Source organism: Sminthopsis crassicaudata, chromosome 2 (genome assembly GCF_048593235.1).
Source record: "Sminthopsis crassicaudata isolate SCR6 chromosome 2, ASM4859323v1, whole genome shotgun sequence".
NCBI lineage: Eukaryota > Metazoa > Chordata > Mammalia > Dasyuromorphia > Dasyuridae > Sminthopsis > Sminthopsis crassicaudata.
The window spans coordinates 671,565,902-671,586,960 of NC_133618.1; the positions used below are offsets into that span (position 1 = coordinate 671,565,902).

At 36.9% G+C, this 21,059-nt stretch overlaps 1 protein-coding gene across 2 annotated transcripts in view; it reads right to left on the reverse strand.

The window, feature by feature from the left end:
- Positions 1-21,059, reverse strand: part of PRKG1 (protein kinase cGMP-dependent 1) — a 1,273,864-nt gene that overhangs the window by 1,177,950 nt on the left and 74,855 nt on the right. For both annotated transcript variants that reach the window (XR_012487204.1, XM_074297069.1), the window contains exon 2: positions 3,636-3,802. Coding sequence is in view for 1 of the 2 variants with exons in the window: in XM_074297069.1 (XP_074153170.1) it covers positions 3,636-3,802 (167 nt within the window). In the remaining variant the exon portion in view is untranslated. The remainder of the gene's footprint in view (positions 1-3,635; positions 3,803-21,059) is intronic.

Genomic DNA, 21,059 nt, shown 5'->3' on the forward strand with positions numbered 1-21,059 from the left:
ATATGCATGAAGTTGAGTCAATGACCTCTAAGATCAGCAAATTATGCCATGTTCCTTTTGCATGTGTTAGGATTACTAGGTGAGAACTCAGGTTGTCTGGATAGTGACAAGGTGAGAATTCAGGTTGGACAATTACAAGGTGAGAACTCAGGTTGACTTGATAGAAGGAGCAAGCTCATTGGCTGGAGTGGTTCTTCCCAGAAGCCCTTGCATTATCCCACGCCCATTCTCTGGGAGGATAAAAGAGACAGCATTGGGCCCAGAGAGCAGATCGGCCTGGAGAAGGATAAGAGCTGGAGGAGATACAAGAAAAAGACTCTGCATTGCATCAGGCTTGACGGGGCTCTCTGCAGGAAGGGAAGTCACTTCTAAGGACAAGAGTTAACAGCAACTGCCTGGAGACAATGGTTCACTACAGGAAGAAGAATCTGTCTGAAAGATTTGAGTAGACACAGCAGATCTCTTCCCAGAGAGCGAAAGGCAGCTTCTGGAGACGACAGCTCGCTACATGCATGTACTTTTAGAACCATTGGAATTAAAGTTTGGAAACTTAAAACTATGAGCATAAAACTTCTTTTTTTCAAACTAAATCAGCTGATTTTAGATGTGGCTATAAATCTGGGGTCCTTAAACTAAGGAAAACAATTGAATGTTGTGAATAGAAAATTTTTGAGCAAACATTATCTTCTCAAATGGGAGATGCAGCAGTATTTCCATCTAAAATGTGTCATAAAGCAACAAAGGGTTAAAAGGCTTTGAATAAGATCCCTCTTCTTCAGGAGAGTTGGAGGAGAGGGAAGTTTTGGTGAAAAGAGGTAAGGGGAGAAAATTTTTTGTACCTGACTACACAAGGAACACAAGACACAAATAGTCAATGAAACACCAAGAAAATATTCAGAAAACAAGTTTTACACAACTAGTAACTATAATGAATACAAGAAACTTCTAAAGAAGATTCTATAACAATCTGAATGAAAAAGCTCTCTCAGATTCTGTCTTCCTTCAGGCTGAATGAGTGATAATAACCGGGAGGAGGAGTGAGGTTTACCTTTATGCTGTCAGTGAAAGAGAAGCTAAACTGAAGACAGGACATTTCCAAACCAGAATCCATCTTTATATCAACAACACAATTATACTTATCATTTGGGCTAGGATTTCATTGTACTAATTAAAGATAAATCATCTATTTTAAAAGCAAAAATCTATTAGATAACACTATATTGGTGCAATTTAGCACTGCTTGTTAAATCCACAAAAAAGAATATTTTTTTAAATTCCCTTTAAAATACTATGTCAAAAAAGGCTTTCTATTATTCAGACAAAATTTTACTACCAATAGACTGAATTAGTGATCTTTCTCTCTCTCTCTCTCTCTCTCTCTCTCTCTCTCTCTCTCTCTCTCTCTCTCTCTCTCTCTCTCTCTCTCTCTTTCTCACTCTCTCGCTCTCGTTCTCTCTCTCTCTCATTCTCGCTCTCTCTCTCAAAAAAAAAAAAGGAAACATTAAAAATTAGCAATGACTTTTCTCTAGAATTTGTCATAGACTGACTTCTGAAGTGATTGAACAACAGAGCACCCCAATGTATATGCTAATATCAGCTCAGACATATATCTTATGAACTAACCTCTTCATTAAAAATGGTGGCAGCCTGGAGTAATCAGAGAAAGCCTCCTATCTAAACACTTAGCAGCATTGTGTTGAATCACAAATAAACAAATGAATAGATAAATGAATTTATCAACACAGAAATAGATGGAAGATTCTTTAGGACCTATTGATTAGCCGTTTTCAAGCATTGGTTGTTACTCTGAAGAGTCAGAAATGAAATCCAAGAAATCCCATAGTAAGAACATTTTCCAAATGAGTTTTGAAAATGTGTGATATAAAACTAATTACATAATGTAAGATTTCCTCAATTAAATCTTATTAAAATTGCAAAGGACAGACACTTAAAAGAAGTCATTTGACAAGGAATATTAGCAGAGATTAGCCAATAGAATTCCCTAAAATTTAAGGTCAATGTCAGATTCAGCTTCAAGATGGTAGACTTGACAAAACAAATGTGTCTAATCTAATTACTGAATGTTGATGGATCACTTGATTGCTGGATAGTCAAATGATCTGTGAACTCATTACTATTGAAAATGCCTCTATCTAGCAGATCTCAGTCCTCATGCCCAGTGGAATGGCTGCCTGGGGATCACAAAGTTATTAAGAATCACAGGCAGGACTTGAAACCAGGACTCTAGCCATTGTGTCATGCTATTGCTCCATCAAAAATACCATTTTGAAAATGTCACATCTGTTCATTTTTTCTTCCTCTCAAAATAATTTAATTTTACTAAACTAAATTTTGGCATACTTAATCATTATTTACTGGATATACCAAAAAGCTAACATGACTATTAAAGACAGGAAAGAAAAACACTATTTTTTTAAGTCTTAAAAAAGGAGAGAGAAACACCTGGAAATTTGTTTTCTTAAGAAATATGCAATACAAAAAAAAAAGGTGAAGTAGTATTTTCCCAAACTGTTTTTAGCACGACAATTTTTATGATTATGTACCTAATATAACAGGTTTACCCTGTTAATTAATATTTAGGTAACATTGTACATCCTAAAAAGTTGCCTATAAAGCAGAGTTCTGAAATTCAGATTACCTGATCCCATAGATCTTTGATCTAAATTAAAACATCCTTTCCCTTCTGCTTCTTATTACATCTGAACTCTTTCTTGTTCCCCTTTACCACCAGTCTGCCTACTAAAGAGATACATATCTGTGGACATTACTGTTCTGAGTCATTCTTGAGAGTGAATCACCACTACTTAATGTAGCTTTTTAAAAGAAAAGTTTTTGCAAAGGGATTTGTGGATTATTGTCCAGGTGGCCACTATGTCCTAGGCACCCTTTCTTCAAAGACATGAAAGAAAGGTGGCAATTCTAAAATTCTAAGATTTGTTACTGGTTTTGTCATGGTTATTATTTTTAATTTACCAAGCCTCTACTTTTGGAAACAGTTTCTTTACTATCTGCTCTTTCTCAAGCCAAGACCTTCAAGGATACTTAGTAACAAACATCTGTTGCTCAGTCACATCAGCCAGATGTGGTTATCATCCAACTTGGTCTCCCTGCCCCAATTATACAATTAAAAATATCAAAAGTGGCTATTGTGTCTTTTATTTTTGTTTGCATGAAGAATATAGAAGTCACTACATTGAAATATAAAAGTAGAGGGGGAAGCCTTTTGGGTATTTGATGACAAACATCCATGGTACTCAACATCTGTCCAGTCCCTCATTACATCACACGTATCTTCCCCAGGACTACTCAATTATTGGATATTGTTGTGTTCCATCATCCAACTAGATCTAGAGCCATCTTTCCTTGCGAAATACTGCCTTCTCCACACATGTGAATCGGTAGCAGATTTGCATTAATATTCTACATGGGGCCACCCCATACAACCAGCCAGTCACCGTATCTAAGTAGTGTTTCACCTCCTTTGAAATTGTTTCCCAACAAATGAATGAGAATCTGGAACTGTTCCCTGGAACACACTTCAGTCCAGGTGCTGGCTGATAAGATGCAAAACCCCCACATTTGAATATCACAGAAAGTGGCATCGTGACCCCTACCTTCCATGACGTACACTAGGGAGCCCACGTCGCCTTCTTTGATGATGCAGCTGTCTTTGCCATACTCCACGGGATACATACAATCCACAATTTCCTGGATCTGGGACAGCTCTAGGTTCTTCATGAAGTCATTATCAAGGATTGCTTCTTTGATAAGATCCTTGGACCTGTGACACAGAAAGAAAAGACTTATGGGTATGGTCAACCATAGCTCTTATGCAATGGCCAGTGAAAATGATCAGCTTCAAATAGCAAATATAATGTATTGTCTGATTAAGTGTCCAGTGAGTTTCAAAAAAAATTTTAAAGCAAAATCAATCTGGGATAAATCAAGCAAGCAAACATTTATTAAATACCTGCTATGTAGCACCAAAAGCATTATGACTGATTTTCTTTCTAGTTAGGTGACATGAATATGCATCTGAGTAATAAGTTTATAATAGACAAATCTTAACTTTTGGGGTTTTTTTTAATTCCAGGGATATGAACTACTAAAAATAATTCTGAACAAAAATACCTTAAGATTATACAGGCTAAGAGGATTTGGCACTAGAAGTATTAGGATCACGGTTCTGAGTTCTCAAGTCCAGGCTTCTCATGTGGGGAAACTGAGGCCCAGAGAGATTAAATCACTTGCCCAAGGTCATATACCTACTAAGTGTCAAAAGTTTAATGTGAATACAAATTTCCTTGACTCTCTGACTTAGTCTTTCTCTCACTGGTGATTTCCTTATAGGACTTTCATTTTGAGGACAGACTCAAACTAAGCAAATTTTGGGACTTTGCCATCATTACTTCAAATAGGTACTTTTCATTGACAATTCCTCTTCATCCTGATCTTTTTAGCTTCCTTTAATGTACTGTCTATCACTCACAGAGGGCAAGGACTGCCTTTCTTTTCATTTTTATTTATAACCTCAGCAGTGCTGTTACATATTAAGTCTTTAATAAATGCATGTTGCCTGTTGGCTACCATTCTACCCATTATTCCATGCTGTATCTCAAAATTCATCTCACAATGTTCACCAGTTTTTTTTTCAATTATAAAATGAAGGGATTGAATAAAATGTTCCCTGGGGTCCCTTACAAATTTTGATATATAATCCTATAATTTTATGACCATGTTGAAAAATGAACAAAGTATCAGAGGACTACAGCTTACCATTCAATAGCATTGAAAAATCTGTGTTGCTATTTGGATATAGTTTCAAATAACTAGGAAACATGAAAAATCATTTCATCTGGATCACTGCTTCTCAAAGCGTGACGCAGATAATTTTGGGGTATCTGAAACCCTTTTTAAGAGGATCTACAAATTCACAATTAGTTTCCATTTTAATATGATAAATATTTATAATACAAACTCATTGGACAGATCCTTAATAATTTTTGATACTATAAAGTTACTGATGACAAAAGTTTGACAACTCTAGATCCATATAAATTCAATAACTTTTTTTTTCCACAAGCACCTACAATGTATATCACTAAAATGACAAAGAATATACCTCCCATCTTTTGTCTTTTACACTCTGAGTTAGTTTGACACTAAATAGGTCATGTAGTAAGACAACATAATCACCTTGGGGCTATTTAGTTCTCAGGGTTTATTGGCCTGGCCAATAGAAGGTAGTTATGTACAAGGTTAAATCTAGTTTTTCTTACTCCCTGAATACAGGACATAAAATGTACCTGAGGCAAGCAATAAAGACCCTCTAGTCGACTTTTTAAAGACAAATTCCATTGAAGGAAGAAGCAATGTCTCAGAATACAGGAACCAAGATTCAATTGGGAGAGATAATTTGGAACAGCATAGATTGGGGGATGGGATATCTCCGGAACACTGAGCCAATGAGGAATCAGTCCGGAACACTGAGCCAATGAGGAATCAGTCAAAGCACTTAAGGCACCATATCTAAGAAGCAACCTTTTTTTAAAACTAAGTATTAAACTAGATTGTTTCTATTGGTTTAAAGTAACTACCATGAAATTATAGAAACTATGAAAGGGGGTGTAAAAGTCCAGTCAACTGATTCCAATTAATAATCCTCAAAATAAACATTTTACCCACATTCAATAATTAACAGGAAACTTGAATTAAGGAGATTTTGTGAAGAGTAATTAGTTCACTGGGACAAAAAGGAAGTTGAGTTAAGCACTATCCAAGTTTGCATTTGCCTGGGTGTCCAGACAGAGGTGTGCACAAGAACCCAAAGGAGCTTCTCCAACCAGCTTCGATAGTTTACCCCCAAAGGTGTAAAATTGCCTGTGTCAAAAGGGATAACAACATGGGACTCTGGAAGAGAGGTCAAGAAGAAAAGACTTCCAACCTAAACACAAGAAGAAATAGGCATTATCCAATCCCAAATTCAAGACAATAAGTTGGAACTTCAGATCAATAACAAATGGGAATGTATTTGAATCCAGATGCCAGGGTTTCATGCTTCCCCAGGCTGCTTCAGAGAAAGTATAGCAATCCTGAAAGCAAGCCATTGATCTCCAGATTTGTGATAACACATTGGTCCCCAAAGTATTGGATCTGTCCCAAGAGAACTACTTCAGATCATTTACCCCTAATAAAGGTGTCTGACCTCTGTTAACTGAGGCTGGAACCATCAGGCACTAGTTATATCATTGTCTTAACTTAAATGTTTATTGAAATAAGTTGACTTGAATTCTGAACAAACCATTATGAAAAAGTAATCCCTCATAAGAATAGTCATTAAAAGCCAAATTTTGATTGACACAAACACACAGAGAGCGAGCACAGCACACACATTGCCTTCTTCCTCCACACTTATTCTATTCAGAAACCAAAGTTTTTCTATGTTTTTCTACAGCAATAACTAACTATATTTAACAACTGGGTTCTTAATATCAGTTTTTCAATCCAATAATGATAATAACAGATATTAAAATCATACATAATAATAGATTAAAGGCTAATAACTAAGTCTGATTTCATTGAATACTCCTACCAGTGCAAGTCTCTACAAATAGTCTTAGAGAATTTCCTAGAGCACTGAGAAATACAGACATAGATACAGCCAGTATTTGTCAAAATCAGAATTTGAACTCAGGCCTCCAGAATGGTTATCTATTTACTACGGTACTTTACCTCTCAAGAGTAGATTAATAAAAGTACTAAAATAGGGGCAGCTAAATGGCACAATGGATAGAACACTGTCCTTAGAATTTGGACTTGAGTTCAAATATGGCCTCATACACTTAATACTTACTAGCTGTGTGATCTAGGCAAGTCATTTAACTCTATTTGCTTCACTAAATATATATATGTGTGTGTGTGTGTGTGTGTGTGTGTGTGTGCGTATGTGTGTGTATAATTTACTTTATACACACACACATATATGTATATATACATTTTGTGTGTGTGTGTGTGTGTGTGTGTGTGTGTGTGTATAAAATCACACATACAGAAGCTGATGTGTAAGGTAAATTTAAATGGGAATTTCTTTGGGGTATGACTACACTCAAAGATTCCCAAGATCCTTTTCAATTCTAAAATTCTACATTTCTCAATTACATAATATGTTTGAGCTCACAGAGTGCTTTTTTCCGTAAAAACTCACAAACAGTTAGGTGGGCCCAGGAGATAGAACAAGGGACTCTGGTACCAGGAAGACCTGAATTCAAGTCCTACCTCATGTACTTATTAGCTGCATGATGCTGAGGAGTTTACTTAACCTCTGACTGCCTCAGTTTCTTCACTTGTCCCATGAGGTAATAAGAGCCCTTGTTCACAAGATTGTTCTGAAGGCCGCGTGCAACTATGCATAAAAAGGACTTTGCAAACCTTAAAGTTCACTATTCCCATCTCTACAGATGAAGAGACTGCAATCTAGATCCAGTGAGTTGCTCAGGTCAATATAGCTTTGAAATATCAGAGTCAAGAGTCACACTCATATGTTTTGGCTTCTTCCATTTCACTTTGCTGCCTGAAGATGAATTGAGCTTCTTGGACCCAGTTTCTGCCTTTCTACCAGACTCCAATCATTTAATGAGAGTAACAGGAATCAAGAATTAAACCAAAAGGACTTCTTGCCCATGGTGCCCAGCCACAGGGATCAGAGACTATGGAAAGCCCATCAGGCTTAATGGAAACATCCCTGGCTTAGGAGGCAGAAGATCTGGGTTTGTGTCCTGACTTCTCCATAACAGTTAAGTGACGTTACACAGGTTACTTAGTCTCTGTGGTTCTCAGTTTTCTCATCCAAAAAATGGGGGTTCAGGATTAGATAAATGATCTCCAAAGTTCCTTATATCTTTAGGTCTAATGTCCTATGTCTGTACAACCTCTCCTCTGGGCTATCATGAGTCTGCTTGGCACCCCTGTCTCACATCCCCTCAGCCTCTTTTCAGTCTATTGTCTGTTCAGCTAACAGAGTGATCTTCCTAAAGCACATATGTGACCACAGCATCTCCCTACTCAGCCAGAACTCCAGTGGTTACCTAGATACCTCCAATACCAAATAAAAATCCTCTGTTTATCTCTGGGCCAGCTAGATGGTACATTGGACAGAGCATGGGACTGATGTCCAGGACAGCCTCAGATACTTAATAGTTGTGTGACCCTGAGCAAGTCACTTGACCCACTTTACCTCAGTTTCCTCACCTGTAAAATGAACCAGAGACAGAAATAGCAAACCAGTATCTTTGCCCAGAAAAACCTAAATGGGACCCTAATGAACAGTAACAGTTTATCTCTGAAAGGTCTTCATAAGATGACTTTTTCCTACCTTTCTTGACTTCCTTCAGGATGCAGTTCATATCTCCCTTCTGATTGAGTCTTTGAGATACTTACTAGCTAATAGAAAAGCACTCTGACATCTTTGCCAAGAAAACCCTATGGACAGCATAGTTCATAGGATCATGAAGATTCGGTATAGCTGAACAACAGATGGATTCCTTGGTTCACTCCGAGAATTTCATCAGGTGGATATTGTTATGGATGACTAGGGTCAAGAATTTTACCTCAGATACTTAGTTCTATGATCCCTAAGAAAGTCACTCAATCTCTCTCAGCCTCAGTTTTCTCATTTGTATAACAGAATGATCACAGCATCTCCCTCACAGAATTGCTGTGAAGATCAAATGAGACGATTTGGAAAGGGCTTTGGAAATCTTAAAATATTATATGATAATAACTACTTTAATTGTTATTATTTTAAAAATTAGAATAGCGTTTTGCTCACACAATCCTTTGCAAAACCACCATACATAAGCACTATCATTTCAGTCCCTCCGTTGGACAAACGCTGCCAAGTTATTCTGGCCAAGATTTGCCATCCGTGCAAATCAGTGGATGTTGCCCAACGGTTTATTAGAGCTCCTCCTCCAAATAGCTAATCTCCTCAAAAACACTAGATTACAAGAGATCCCAATGGGAGGCTCAGAGCTTGGTCATCGGGTCCAACACAGAACCCAGAGATGGGCATATTGTTGCCTACAATATGGCTCAAGCCTGAGGGATTAAAGGAACAGGAATCTCCATGTAAGTTTTGGCTGATAACTCTACTCAGATCCATATTGTTTTTGGAAATCTCTCAGAAATTCCACCGCTCTTAGGAATCTCCCCAGCCAAGAGACAGCAGTGCTCTAAGCTATCTAACTAATGACTAGATGCAGAAGGCCCCCAAGAGAGCTGCATGCCTCCAAAATGGGTTCAGAAACAGTGGGCTTTGCTAGTTCCCCTACAGGGGAAAGAAACCTTTCTATCAGAAAGACTAATATCCTTCCCATCTTCAAAACTACAAGTCTTGAAAGGAGAGCAGCAGGGTCCTGACAAGCATGTCTATCATAAACGATTCCTTACTACGAGCAGAAAAGAGTATAAAATCATCAGATTAAAGAATTAAAGAGCTAACAGGAACCTCAAAGATCTTTTCGATGGGGAAACTGAGACTTTCTGAGGCGAAAATCTTTGTCCAAGGTCACACAGTAACAGACACACAGATTTAGAGCTATAAGGGATCTCAGAGTGACTAAATTGAAATTAAGGCCCAAAAACATCAAAGATTTTGCACAAAGACCCTTGAAGGGATAGAAGTAGGGAGGAATTCCATCTATAATAGCACTACAATAAACATCACCACAAATAAGGCAAATTGAACAATGACACAGAAAGAAGGTCTGGCGACTTTGGGCTGGACAAGATTGCATAGCAGCCACATTCTATCTAGAATGTTAAAAATATCCATGAACCTATAAGCCCTGGCCATAATAGATCTGCTCTTTGGCCAAACAATCCACCCTGATTAAAGCTTTCATTTTATTTATTCCTTCATAATAGATTTAAAGTATGGTCCCCATCTTCTTTGGGGCAGATAGGAAGCCTGGTGGATGAAAGTATCAATATTTTATTTTCAAATAAAGAAGCCATCTTCATGAATTCAAATCTGGCCTCAGACCCTACCTGGGTTACTTATTTCACTCAGTTTTCTCATCTGTTAAATGATCTAGAGAAAGAAAAAACAAATCACTCCAGCATCTTTGCCAATAAAACTCCAAGATGGGGTCATGAAGGTCAGACATAACTGAAGTGACTGAACAACAACTGCACCATCTTTAAAGAGAGATTTTTAAAATAAGGTCAGAGATTCTAGCCTTTAGGGGACTTGAAAGGTTATTCAATCCCTTCATTTTTTATAAGGTGAGGAAACTGAGCTTCATAAAGGTTAAATGTTGTGCTCACACAGATAAGAACTCAAAATACCCTAGGCTTTTGAAAGTCTCCCTCTCCACTGATATCTGGCACCTAAAAGCATTTTGGAATATCAGGAAGAGAAAAAAAAAATGGTAGAAGCTTCAACTGTGAGCTCATCATGCAACTGTACTATCACTTAAGGCACATCACATAATAATAAAAATAGCAATTGGGGAAAAGGAAGAATAATGAAAAAATTAATCTAGATTCTCTATTTCTTAGCTATGGTTTTGATAATAACAATACCTTAATATAAGAAAAATTATATAATACAAATCTCAATAAATTAAGATTATTCTTAAGTACAAGTATCATATTTTATAGATTTGCATATTTAGAACCAGAAGGAGCTGAAAGGGACATCAGAAATCAAACCCTTCCTTTTATCTTTTTTTTAGTTTATTTATTTTTAATAAACATTGTTTTATGAATTATGTTGGGAGAAAAAAATCAGCAAAAGGGAAAAGCTATGGGAGAGATTAAAAAAAAAACAACAGAAAACAGAAGTGAATGTAGCATGTGTTGATATACATTCAGTCTCCTTAGATCTTTTCCTGGATGAAGACGGCATTTTCTGTCCAAAGTCTATTGGGATTGCTTTGGATCATTGAACCACTGAGAAGAGTCAAGCCTCTTTTAGTTGATCATAGCATTCTTGGTGTTACTGTATACAATGTATTCCTCATTCTTGTTTTGCTCAGCATCGGTTCATGTAAATCTTTCAAGGTCTTTTTAAAAATCATCTTCTTCTTCATTTTTATAGAACAATAATATTCCATGATCTTCATATATCACAGCTTGTTCAGCTATTCCCCGTTCTAATTCTCTGCTACCACAAAAAAAAGCTGCCACAAACATTTTTGCACACGTGGGTCTTTTTCACTCTTTTATGATTTCCTTGGGAGACAAACCCAGTAATGGCACTGCAAAACTATATCCATAGTTTTTTAGCCCCTTGGCCATAGTTTCAGACTGCTCTCCACCCCTCCTTTTATCTTAATGGAAAATACAGCCCAAGTTCTTTGCCCTAGATTACAGAAGTCACAGAGCTAAGATTTGAAACCAGTTGCTCTGACTAATACACCAATTACCTAAGATCATGAAAAAATATTACAAAATTAACAGATTTTAGAGTTAAAAAGAATCTTATTGATTGACCATTTTGTCCAAACCAAATTAAAATGAAAGGAAATATTGCCGCATCCCCGACAAGTGGTTATCTGGTTTTTATAATAAAGACCCTTAGAGAGGGGAAACCTACCAAATTCCCAGGGATTCCATTCCCTTTTTAAATATCACTAATTATTAAGAAATTCATCCTTACATAAAGCAAAAATAGGCTTTTTTTGGAACTTTGATAAAGGGCTCCAAATTCTGACCTTGGGGGCCAATTAAAGCATATTAAATTACAAATCTTTTCCCATATTAACAATCCTTCAAATACTTTCAGACAGGATCCATGTCTCCTACTCCATTTTTTTCTCTTATGACTTAACAGCTCCAAGAAGCAATATGGCATTGTGACTAGAGGACCAGTCTTGAAGTCAGGAAGACTTGGAGCCAAACCCTTCCTCTGGCATTTACTATATGTGTAACGACACAAAAGTCATCCCATCTCTGTGAATTCCAATTTCTTCATCTATAGAATGAGAGATTGGTCTAGGTAGAATCTGAGGTGGCTTTAGCTCTAAGTTCATGATCCTGTGAGCCATGTCCAACTTTGGCAATGGATCCTCAGATATCTTTGGGAACCCAGGGACCTTAACTTTGTTTGTGACATGGACCCCTTTGAGAATCTGGTGAAACCTATGGACCTCTTCTAAGAATCATGTTTAAAAAGATATAAAATTAAATCTACAGGATCAAAAAAGGAATTATAATTAAAAGTAATTAAAATACAATTAATTATATTTGATGAATATATGCAAATAAATATATATATATATATGTATATGATTCAGTCAATGTATTTCTTTATTGATGAATCAATCCAATAATTTCATTTTATGATGAGAATAAAGAATTAAGGAAGGAAGATAGTTTAACCAAAGTCATACAGCTAGACTGTAGAAGAAGGAGGATTCAAATTCTGGTCTTCTGATTCCCATTCTAGTGTTCTTTCCACTACAACAATATTGGAAAGAGCTGTCCTCTGCAAAATGAATTTTCCCAAAGCAGTGGCTAGTAGCACAAACTACATGATGATTTGGGGCCACTTGAGCCACCAGCCAAATTTTTGTTCCCCTTCACTAAGACACCTTAATCAAATGACATTTTCATCTAAATAAAAGGACTAGAGCTTGATTAGCAGGGTTTGGGATGGAGGGCAAAGAACCATGTCAGCTGCTGCTGCTATCCCTATCACAGATGGCTGTGTCAGAGTTCTCAGAACTTATGAGTTCAAATCAGGAAAACTCAGACTGCCACCTCTAAAATTATGAGCTGCATCATCATCATAGAGGCAAAGAAATCATCCATGACTCAGAGCACTGATTTCCTCTTCCAAATAGTAATATGGAATTCCAAATAATAATGGAAAAATCATTTCCAAAAAATAAAAATTTACCTTCTTCTGTACCTGCTATATCCACGATAAATTAGTTAAGGAATCAATCAAGAATTCTACTTAGACCAGAATTTTGGGGGCCTTGTTTTGTTTTTAAAGGATCAATGAGTTCATTGATGTAAGGAGCTTCTAATAGTTAATTTCTCCAAACATGTAGATCAGCATCATCTCTGAAAGTCATGGAGAGTGCCTTAGAAGTTTTGAGAAGGGAGGAACTTCTTCAGATTCTCTGTCAGCACAATTCTGAAGTAGGACTCAGACTGAGGACTCCTGATTCCAAAAGCAGATTATCTTTCCTCAACATCAAGATGCTTACCTATCTTGTACAATAACATAATGAAATAATACTATATAAAACTCGATAGGATTATCAATTTCAAATCTATGACATCAACTGGGCCAATAAAAAATAGAGATGAAATCTGAACCGAAGTTTTTTGCCTTCCAAACCAACAATTCTCACTATACCATGGGACCTTCATTGGACATAAAGCCAAAAGCATGTGATCTTCTGACAACCTTGGGAGGAAGGTAAAACATGATTTGTCTGAGGCCTCAGACTTAGTAAATGGTGGCAAGATCAAGTCTTTGGCTTCTAAGTACATGGCACCCTTCACTAACCCACCTCCAATATCTTATAATGCTTCTCTGTTTCCTTGTAACCTAGTGTCCCCCAGAGAAAACTTCCTGCAATAAAGTCTTACTTGGATTAAGTTCTAGGAAAAATTGTGCGGTATATGAAATTAACTCTTCTCAGGTCAGAAAATAAAACCAAGACAACTTAGCACATATTCTTCTCCATTTTAGTTCTAGTGAATCTAATTCAATAAATATCAGGTTTCCAGAATTACTTTTGTCTAGCCTCAACAAGTGATTTCAGTGGTAGAAAGACCTTCCAAAGAGCACAATCTTTCTATCAAAAATAGATTGGTACCTGCTATGAATGAATAACCAAAAATGCATTTATTATATGCTTACTATGTGCAAAATATATTTATGCCAAAAAATGTTTAACTGGGGACACAGAAAAGACCATTCAGTTTATGGGAGACAACATATACATATATAAATCCCTTTGAAATTTATAATCTAAGGGCAGGGATTGTTAAGCTTTTTTGCATGTGACATAGACTTCTTTGAAAGACTAATTGAGCTCATGTATCCCTTCTCAGAAGAAAGATTTTTAAATGCACTAAGTACAATACATAGGATTGTAAAGGAACTCAATCACATTTAAATATAGTTATTCAAAATGCTGAAAAAAATACTGATACACACACCCCCACCCCAATTAAGAAGTCTGGTCTTACAGAGGTGGCTATTCTACTTTGCAATTATTGATAGATATACATGTGGCCATGGATATAAATAAGTGCTACATTCAGCTATTCAGGCAGAATCTAGGAAGCACCCAAGTATCATTCCCATTTTATCAATAAGCTAGTGAATAACTGCTAATTGAATAGACTAGAAGAAAATTTTCTTAGAGTTTAAGAAACATCCAAAGGCTGCACAGTTGGTATATGGCAAAGGAAGGCTCCAATCCCAGGTCTTCTTGACTTCAAGTGAAAGAGCCTTTTTACACTACCATATTGCTTACTCTGTGTTGGGTTCTTGGACACCTGTAAATAAAACATCTCCACCCACTCCCAAAATCCTTTTTTTCTTCATGGAGGAGGAAAGCAACAGTAAAAGAAGAGGTACAATATGTGCTTGGATAAGGACGGTAAAAGGGGAATTGGGAAGAGAGTATTATCCACTAACAAGGAAGAGAATGAGGGAAGGCTTCAGAGAGGAGAAATTCTCTTTAATAGTTCTGGGATCTGTGGTTTCATCAGTGTCAAAGCTCCCTTGGTGACTTAATATCTCGTATTTAAGTGTTGCTGAAGGTCCAAAATTCATCACTCTTTATAACTAGCTCAGTGACTCAATGTACCTAAACTGACCAATGAAATATTCACTCATACCTGGGCAGCAATGCCTTACTTGTGGTATCTTCTGCTACAACTTGAGCTGTCCCAAAAAATCTTAAGACCCAGAGTCACCTCCAACCCACAATGAGACATGGGAGTCCCTGGAAAACTTAGCACCAAATTTGGTGCCACTTGTAATAATTCACATATTCCAGGGATCTGGAATAAGGTACAAAGGGTGATTCAGATAGCTGGTACAGTGGACACAGGGTTAGAGATGGAGTGAGGAAGACCTGAGTTCAAATCCTGCACCAGACATTTATCAGCTGTGTAACTCTGGGATAGTCTTAACAAATCTCAGCCTGTTTCCTCATCTATAAAACAGAGATAATAAGAGTATTGATCTCACTGGGTGGTAAGGATAAAAAGACTTAACAAAGTTTTTTTATAAACCTTTAAAGCTCTATATAAATGCTAATTATTGTTAACATCATCATCTTCATCATCATTATTACTTCTACTGACTCTAGATAAAATCCATTCTATTTTATGCCCTTGAGATCTTCTTCTTCTTCAGGCTTTAATAAGTAACCATTAAAATTACTGAATATCATCTTAGAAGGAGGAAACAGAATTATAAAGAGTGTAAAAATTCAATTTAGAGGATCTGGATTCAAATCTTGGTTTTATCCTACTTTCTGTCACATTATATTAGCATGACAATGAGTGAATAATTTCTCTAAGCCTCTGCTTCTTTCTTAATAAAATGAACAGATGATCTTCAAAATCCCTTCTAGGTCTAAATATATAAACCCATCTAAGTGGTCTCTGAATTAACTAGTTTACTAATGACAGAGTTGAATAACACTCAAAAGTCTCTGTTCAGACTTGAAAATCAAAGGGAGAGAAAGAACTCCATCCATCGATGGAAAAGGAACGTTGGCTAAAGTAAACTTAGTTCAAAAAAAGTTACCCTCAAATTTTCTGGATTTCAGGCAAAAGTCTACATTGGGATTGGTAGAGAGAAAAGCAATAAACTTGAATCAGATCATCTAGAAAATTAGCATGGCTTTGGAACCTATTCAAAGCCTTTTCAACATATATGATCTCACTGGTTCTTATGAGATAGTTGGGACAGATATTGATATTTTCCCCATTTGACAGGTAAGGAAGGAAAAGCACATTAAGGTTTAGCTATTTGGCCTCGGGTTGCACAGCATGACACAGGGCTGGGACTGGTAACTAGGTCTCCTGGCTGTCAGCATAAAATGAAACTCATTTCCAAGTGTTCCCAATGTCCGCAGATATACACGTATGAGCAAACAAGCAACCCACTGAGCTTTAGCCAACCATTACTTTGGCAATGCTCATGTCAACCAAGAGTTCCACATGGCTGAAGAAATTTTTTAAAAAGCTGACAGAGACTGCACCTTCTCAAGAAGGCTTGAAAGAGGGAAAGCCCCAGCTGTGAGCCCAGAGACTTCACCTCTCACTAGCAGCAAAATCAAAGGAGACAAAGGTAGGGCGTTATGTAAACCTATAAACACAATACAAATGTTAGCTACCATTATTACCGTTGTCATTAACAACCACTGTTAAGTGTTCTTCTTGTGCTGGGTACAGGCAACACAAAGAAAAGTAAAAATGTGGGGCAGCTAGGTGGCGCAGTGGATAGAGCAGCAGCCCTGAAGTCAGGAGGACTTGAGTTCAAATATGAGCTCAGCTGTGTGACCCTGGGCAAGTCACTTAACCCCAATGGATTCAGCAGAAGGAAGGAAGGGAGGAAGAGAGGAAAGGAAGGAAGAAGGGAGGGAGGGAAGGAAAGAAGGAGGGAAAGAAGAAAGGAAAGAGGGAGGGAGGGAGGAAAAGAAAGAGGGAGAAAAAGAAGGAGGAAGGGAGGGAGGAGGAAAAGTAAAGTAAAAATGCTGAGTCTGCTCTCAAGGAACTCACAATCTACTAATGGAAGAGCACCATCCAGAGATGACTCCAATAGAGATTTAGGCATTGTGGTGAGAAAAAAATGCAGAAATCAGGAGACACAGTTTCAGATCCCAGTTGTGCTAGTTAACAGCCATTAAGCAGGAATTCCCTCCTTCTCTCTGGGCCCCATTTTCCCTAAAGGAAATGCTAGACTTGCACTAGCTGAACTCTGAGAACCTTCCAAGCTCTCAGTCCTAAGGATTAAGCACACGCTGTTTATAGCCACTTTAACAGGACTTCTACTCTTTATCAACTTTCCCCCTAGAAGTTCTAAGAATTTCTTTCCACGATCCAATTCATTTTCAGCATTCCAGGGGGCCTGCAATGATTCACTGCCTTTGCAGATAGAGAAACTGCCCTCACACAGAAAGCCTTGTCAGAGGCAGAGATAGAATCCTAATCCACCTTGAGTGATGTCAACTCCAGGGCTCGCCACCTCCACTCCACACTGCCTCCCCCATGATGATTCCTCAACCATGAAATGAATGGAAAGACACAGGAGACTTTGCTGCATCACTGTGTCTAGCAAGGCTGCCTCATTGGGCTTCCCAGCCAACAGGTCCTGACCTCAAACAAAGATTCCATTTGCAGGCTGAACTTCTGCAGTAAAAGAATCTAAATGTGTGACATCAGATTTTACCCTGGCTATGAGAAACAATTGACCTGACCGATAAGTGGAAGAGAGCTCCCCTAGCCATCCAAGCAGTACTGGGGCTTAGACATTTGTGTTACGGTAAATGGACAACCTGAATTCAGCCTCTGACAATAACTAGTGATGGCTTTGTAGGGAAGTACCTTAATCTCTCTGAGACAATCCCATCTATAAAATAAGGGTGTCAATACAATTAAAATAACAACTTCTCAATAACGATCCCATGAGACGTGTCTATGAAGTGCTTTGGAAACCCTAAAGTTATATATTAATAGTCATACCTAGAGTTATTAAGTATAACTTACTGCTCTAATAAATATAATTATTATATAATAAATAAAACATTTTTGTAATCAACCAAGATGTCTATGAAGTGCTTTGGATACTTTAAAGTCATATAACACTGGTCAGAGTAACTAGAATTATTAAATATAACATTACTATAATAAATATAAATTATTGTATAATCACACGAGATGTCTATAAACTGCTTTGGAAACCTTAAAGACAGATAGGATTAGTCATGGTAACTGTAATTATTAAATATGGCTTATTTTGTAATTGATAATCATAACAACAGCTTTCAAAATAGAACAATTTATTAGAAGGGATAATGTTGGGGAGAGAATATTATGTCACCTTTGTTCATTAAGCCTATACCAAATGAGCTCATGTCACTATAATTTATTTTATTTTAGTACAAATATCATCCATTCAACTAGGTACTAGAGGATAGAGGACCCAAAGTCAGAAAAACCTGAGCTTAAATTTTGTTCATATATATGACACAACTCATTTATCCTCTGCCTCAGTTTCTTCATCTGTAAAATGGAAATAAGAATAGCCCCTACCTCCTGGTTTGTTGTGAGGATGAAATGAGATAGCATTTGTAAAGGACTTTATAAACTTTAAACAGTTATATAAATGCTAGGTATTTAATTTATTTTTTAAATTCTAAATAAATAAAATATTTTAAATAGATTTAAAATATTTAAAAGAATATTGAAAAATAAATATTTTAAATAAACAAATTTAAATTTATTTAAAATTTAAATATTTTTATTTATACTTTATTTTGTTGTGTATTTTATTTGTTTTTGTATCCATTCATTTTTCCATGGAACATAATGAGAAGGATGGTAATATCCCAGGACTGTTTCTATCTGAACTTCAATAAATTTTTTTAAATTTGTTTTTGTATCCATTCAGTATTCCATGGAACATAATGAGAAGGATGGTAATATCCCAGGACTGTTTCTATCTGAACTTCAATAATTTTTTTTAAAAATGAGAATCATAATAACAGCCCACATTTCCATTAGGCACTTTCAGGTTTCTGAGATGCTTTGCAAATATCATCTCTTTTGATGATCACAATCATTATTCACATTTTCCATTTGACTCAGCTAGGTTAAAGGACTTGGCCAGGGTAACACAGATAAGTCACACAGAGTCAGGATGCAAACTTAGCTTCTAAAGTCAGAAGTTTATATCCCTATGATGTCTCTACTGTCATTAAAACCTCCCTTCAATTCAACAAATGTGTGTTAAATGTGGTCATAAGCTCAGCTTTTGTTTCCAATTATTTGAAGGGAATAAAAAATAAATGTTTGTTCATTGAAAAAAAATTAATTTGAAAAAACAAATAAGGAGACAATCTCTGAGGGCAGGGGCTTGCCTGGAATCACATAATTATTAACTATTCTTAAAAATCTTCCAATCCAGAAAGGAGAAAATAGGCTGAGAATAATTTGATTTTGGACAGAAAGCATATCTGATTTTGACTCTTGCTAGAGGGAGGCAACAGCCATGGCTATATATATACACACACACACATATATATATACATATATATGTATATATATATATATATATATACGTATATATACATATATATATGTATATATACGTGTATATATATATATATATATATATATATATATATATATATATACAGAGAGAGAGAGAGAGAGAGAGAGAGAGAGAGAGAGAGAGAGAGAGCACACTGTGATAATCCATAAAGTGACTTAGGTGAGAGTTTGGATAGGCTGATAATTTGAGGTAAAAATACTTTATGGCAGATACATTCAATCATTGAACCTGTCAAATGCTCGGGAAAAGGAAGCTCTCAGGAAAATAAGATCAAAGGCACTGTTAAGGAAAGGGGGCAAATGAACTAGAGAAATCATGAAGAAGGTTAGACAAACATATTATCAGAGGAGTTGGCAACTACTGCATGCAGATGACAGATGCTTAATAAACTAAAGCTTTCCTTTAGAGAATACTAAAGCTTGTGAATACTACTCTTTGCTATTCCTGGACAAATCCACATATACTACTGTTCTCCTGTCCCAAGCACTATGTGATTCCCTCCCCTCATATCTTAAGCCACCACATTTAAAAGACAGAATGTAAGTTACTTGAGGGCAGGGGACTGTTCTGCTTTTGTCTTTGTATATCCTCAATTGGCCGGAGAGTTAGAACACATAGTGAGGGCTTCATAGATATTTGTAGAATGGAACTGAATTGAATTAGAGAAAGAAAAAAGGCATAAGAAGGAAGTTATCCACATCTGGAACAGCAAAACCCATTTCTTACGCTGTTTTATCTCTCCTCACAGAAGGGTCTTTGGAGATCATCAAACTGAGCCCCCTTATTTCACAGATGAGGAAAATGAGACTCAAAGAGGTTAGTTGACTTGAATAAGATCACAAAAATCAGAAATAGCTAAGCTGTATGACAAATAAGAAAAATGAGGCTTTAATAAAGCAAAGTGAATTGCCCACAGCTACAGAGCTAATCACTGTGGGGAAGAGTTTTCAAACTTTGGCTTTCCCAACTCCAACTTCCCAACTCAGTACTCTCCATTAGACCACATTGTTTCTCTAGAAATCAGTTAGTCCAACTGGCCCATTTCACAGATAAAGAATCTGATGTTGTGAGAGGTTTAGTGCTTTACTTGAAGAACCACAGCTGGCATAAATTAGAGAAAAGATGCTTGCTCACGTGAAGACTAAGTTTTTGACCTATTTGCTGTCCATTGGATGGCTCCTCAGGGAGTCAGTATGAAAGGCCAAACAGGGCACCTTCCATATGTCTAAGACGTCTCCACTGAGACAACTCACATTGTCTCCTTTAATAAACCAGCATGGGACAAATGGATAGGGACTACTGTACTTATGGGGGAAAGGGAACCCTAATGAAAACTGCTTTGTGGTGACAAATCTGAGACTCTAGCTTGATTTCTGGTAAGCTATCATATTGCTTAAAAACTATCATGACAATGGGATATTTAGAGACAACTTATATGGGATGATTCCTCCATTTGTCTTTTAAGGCACACACACACACACACACACACACACAACCTTTGCACTGTTTCACTTCCTGTTCCCTTTAAAAACCCAGTGATCCAGAGACTGCTTTCCCTGCTGTTTCTCACACTTGATAGCCATCTCCCAACTCTGGGTGTTTTCACCAGCTATTCCCCATCCCTAGAATTGTCTTCCTCTTCACTCACAACTCCTGGCTTCATTCAAGTCCCAGCTAAAACCTCACCTTGTACAAGATGTCATTTATGATCGTCCTT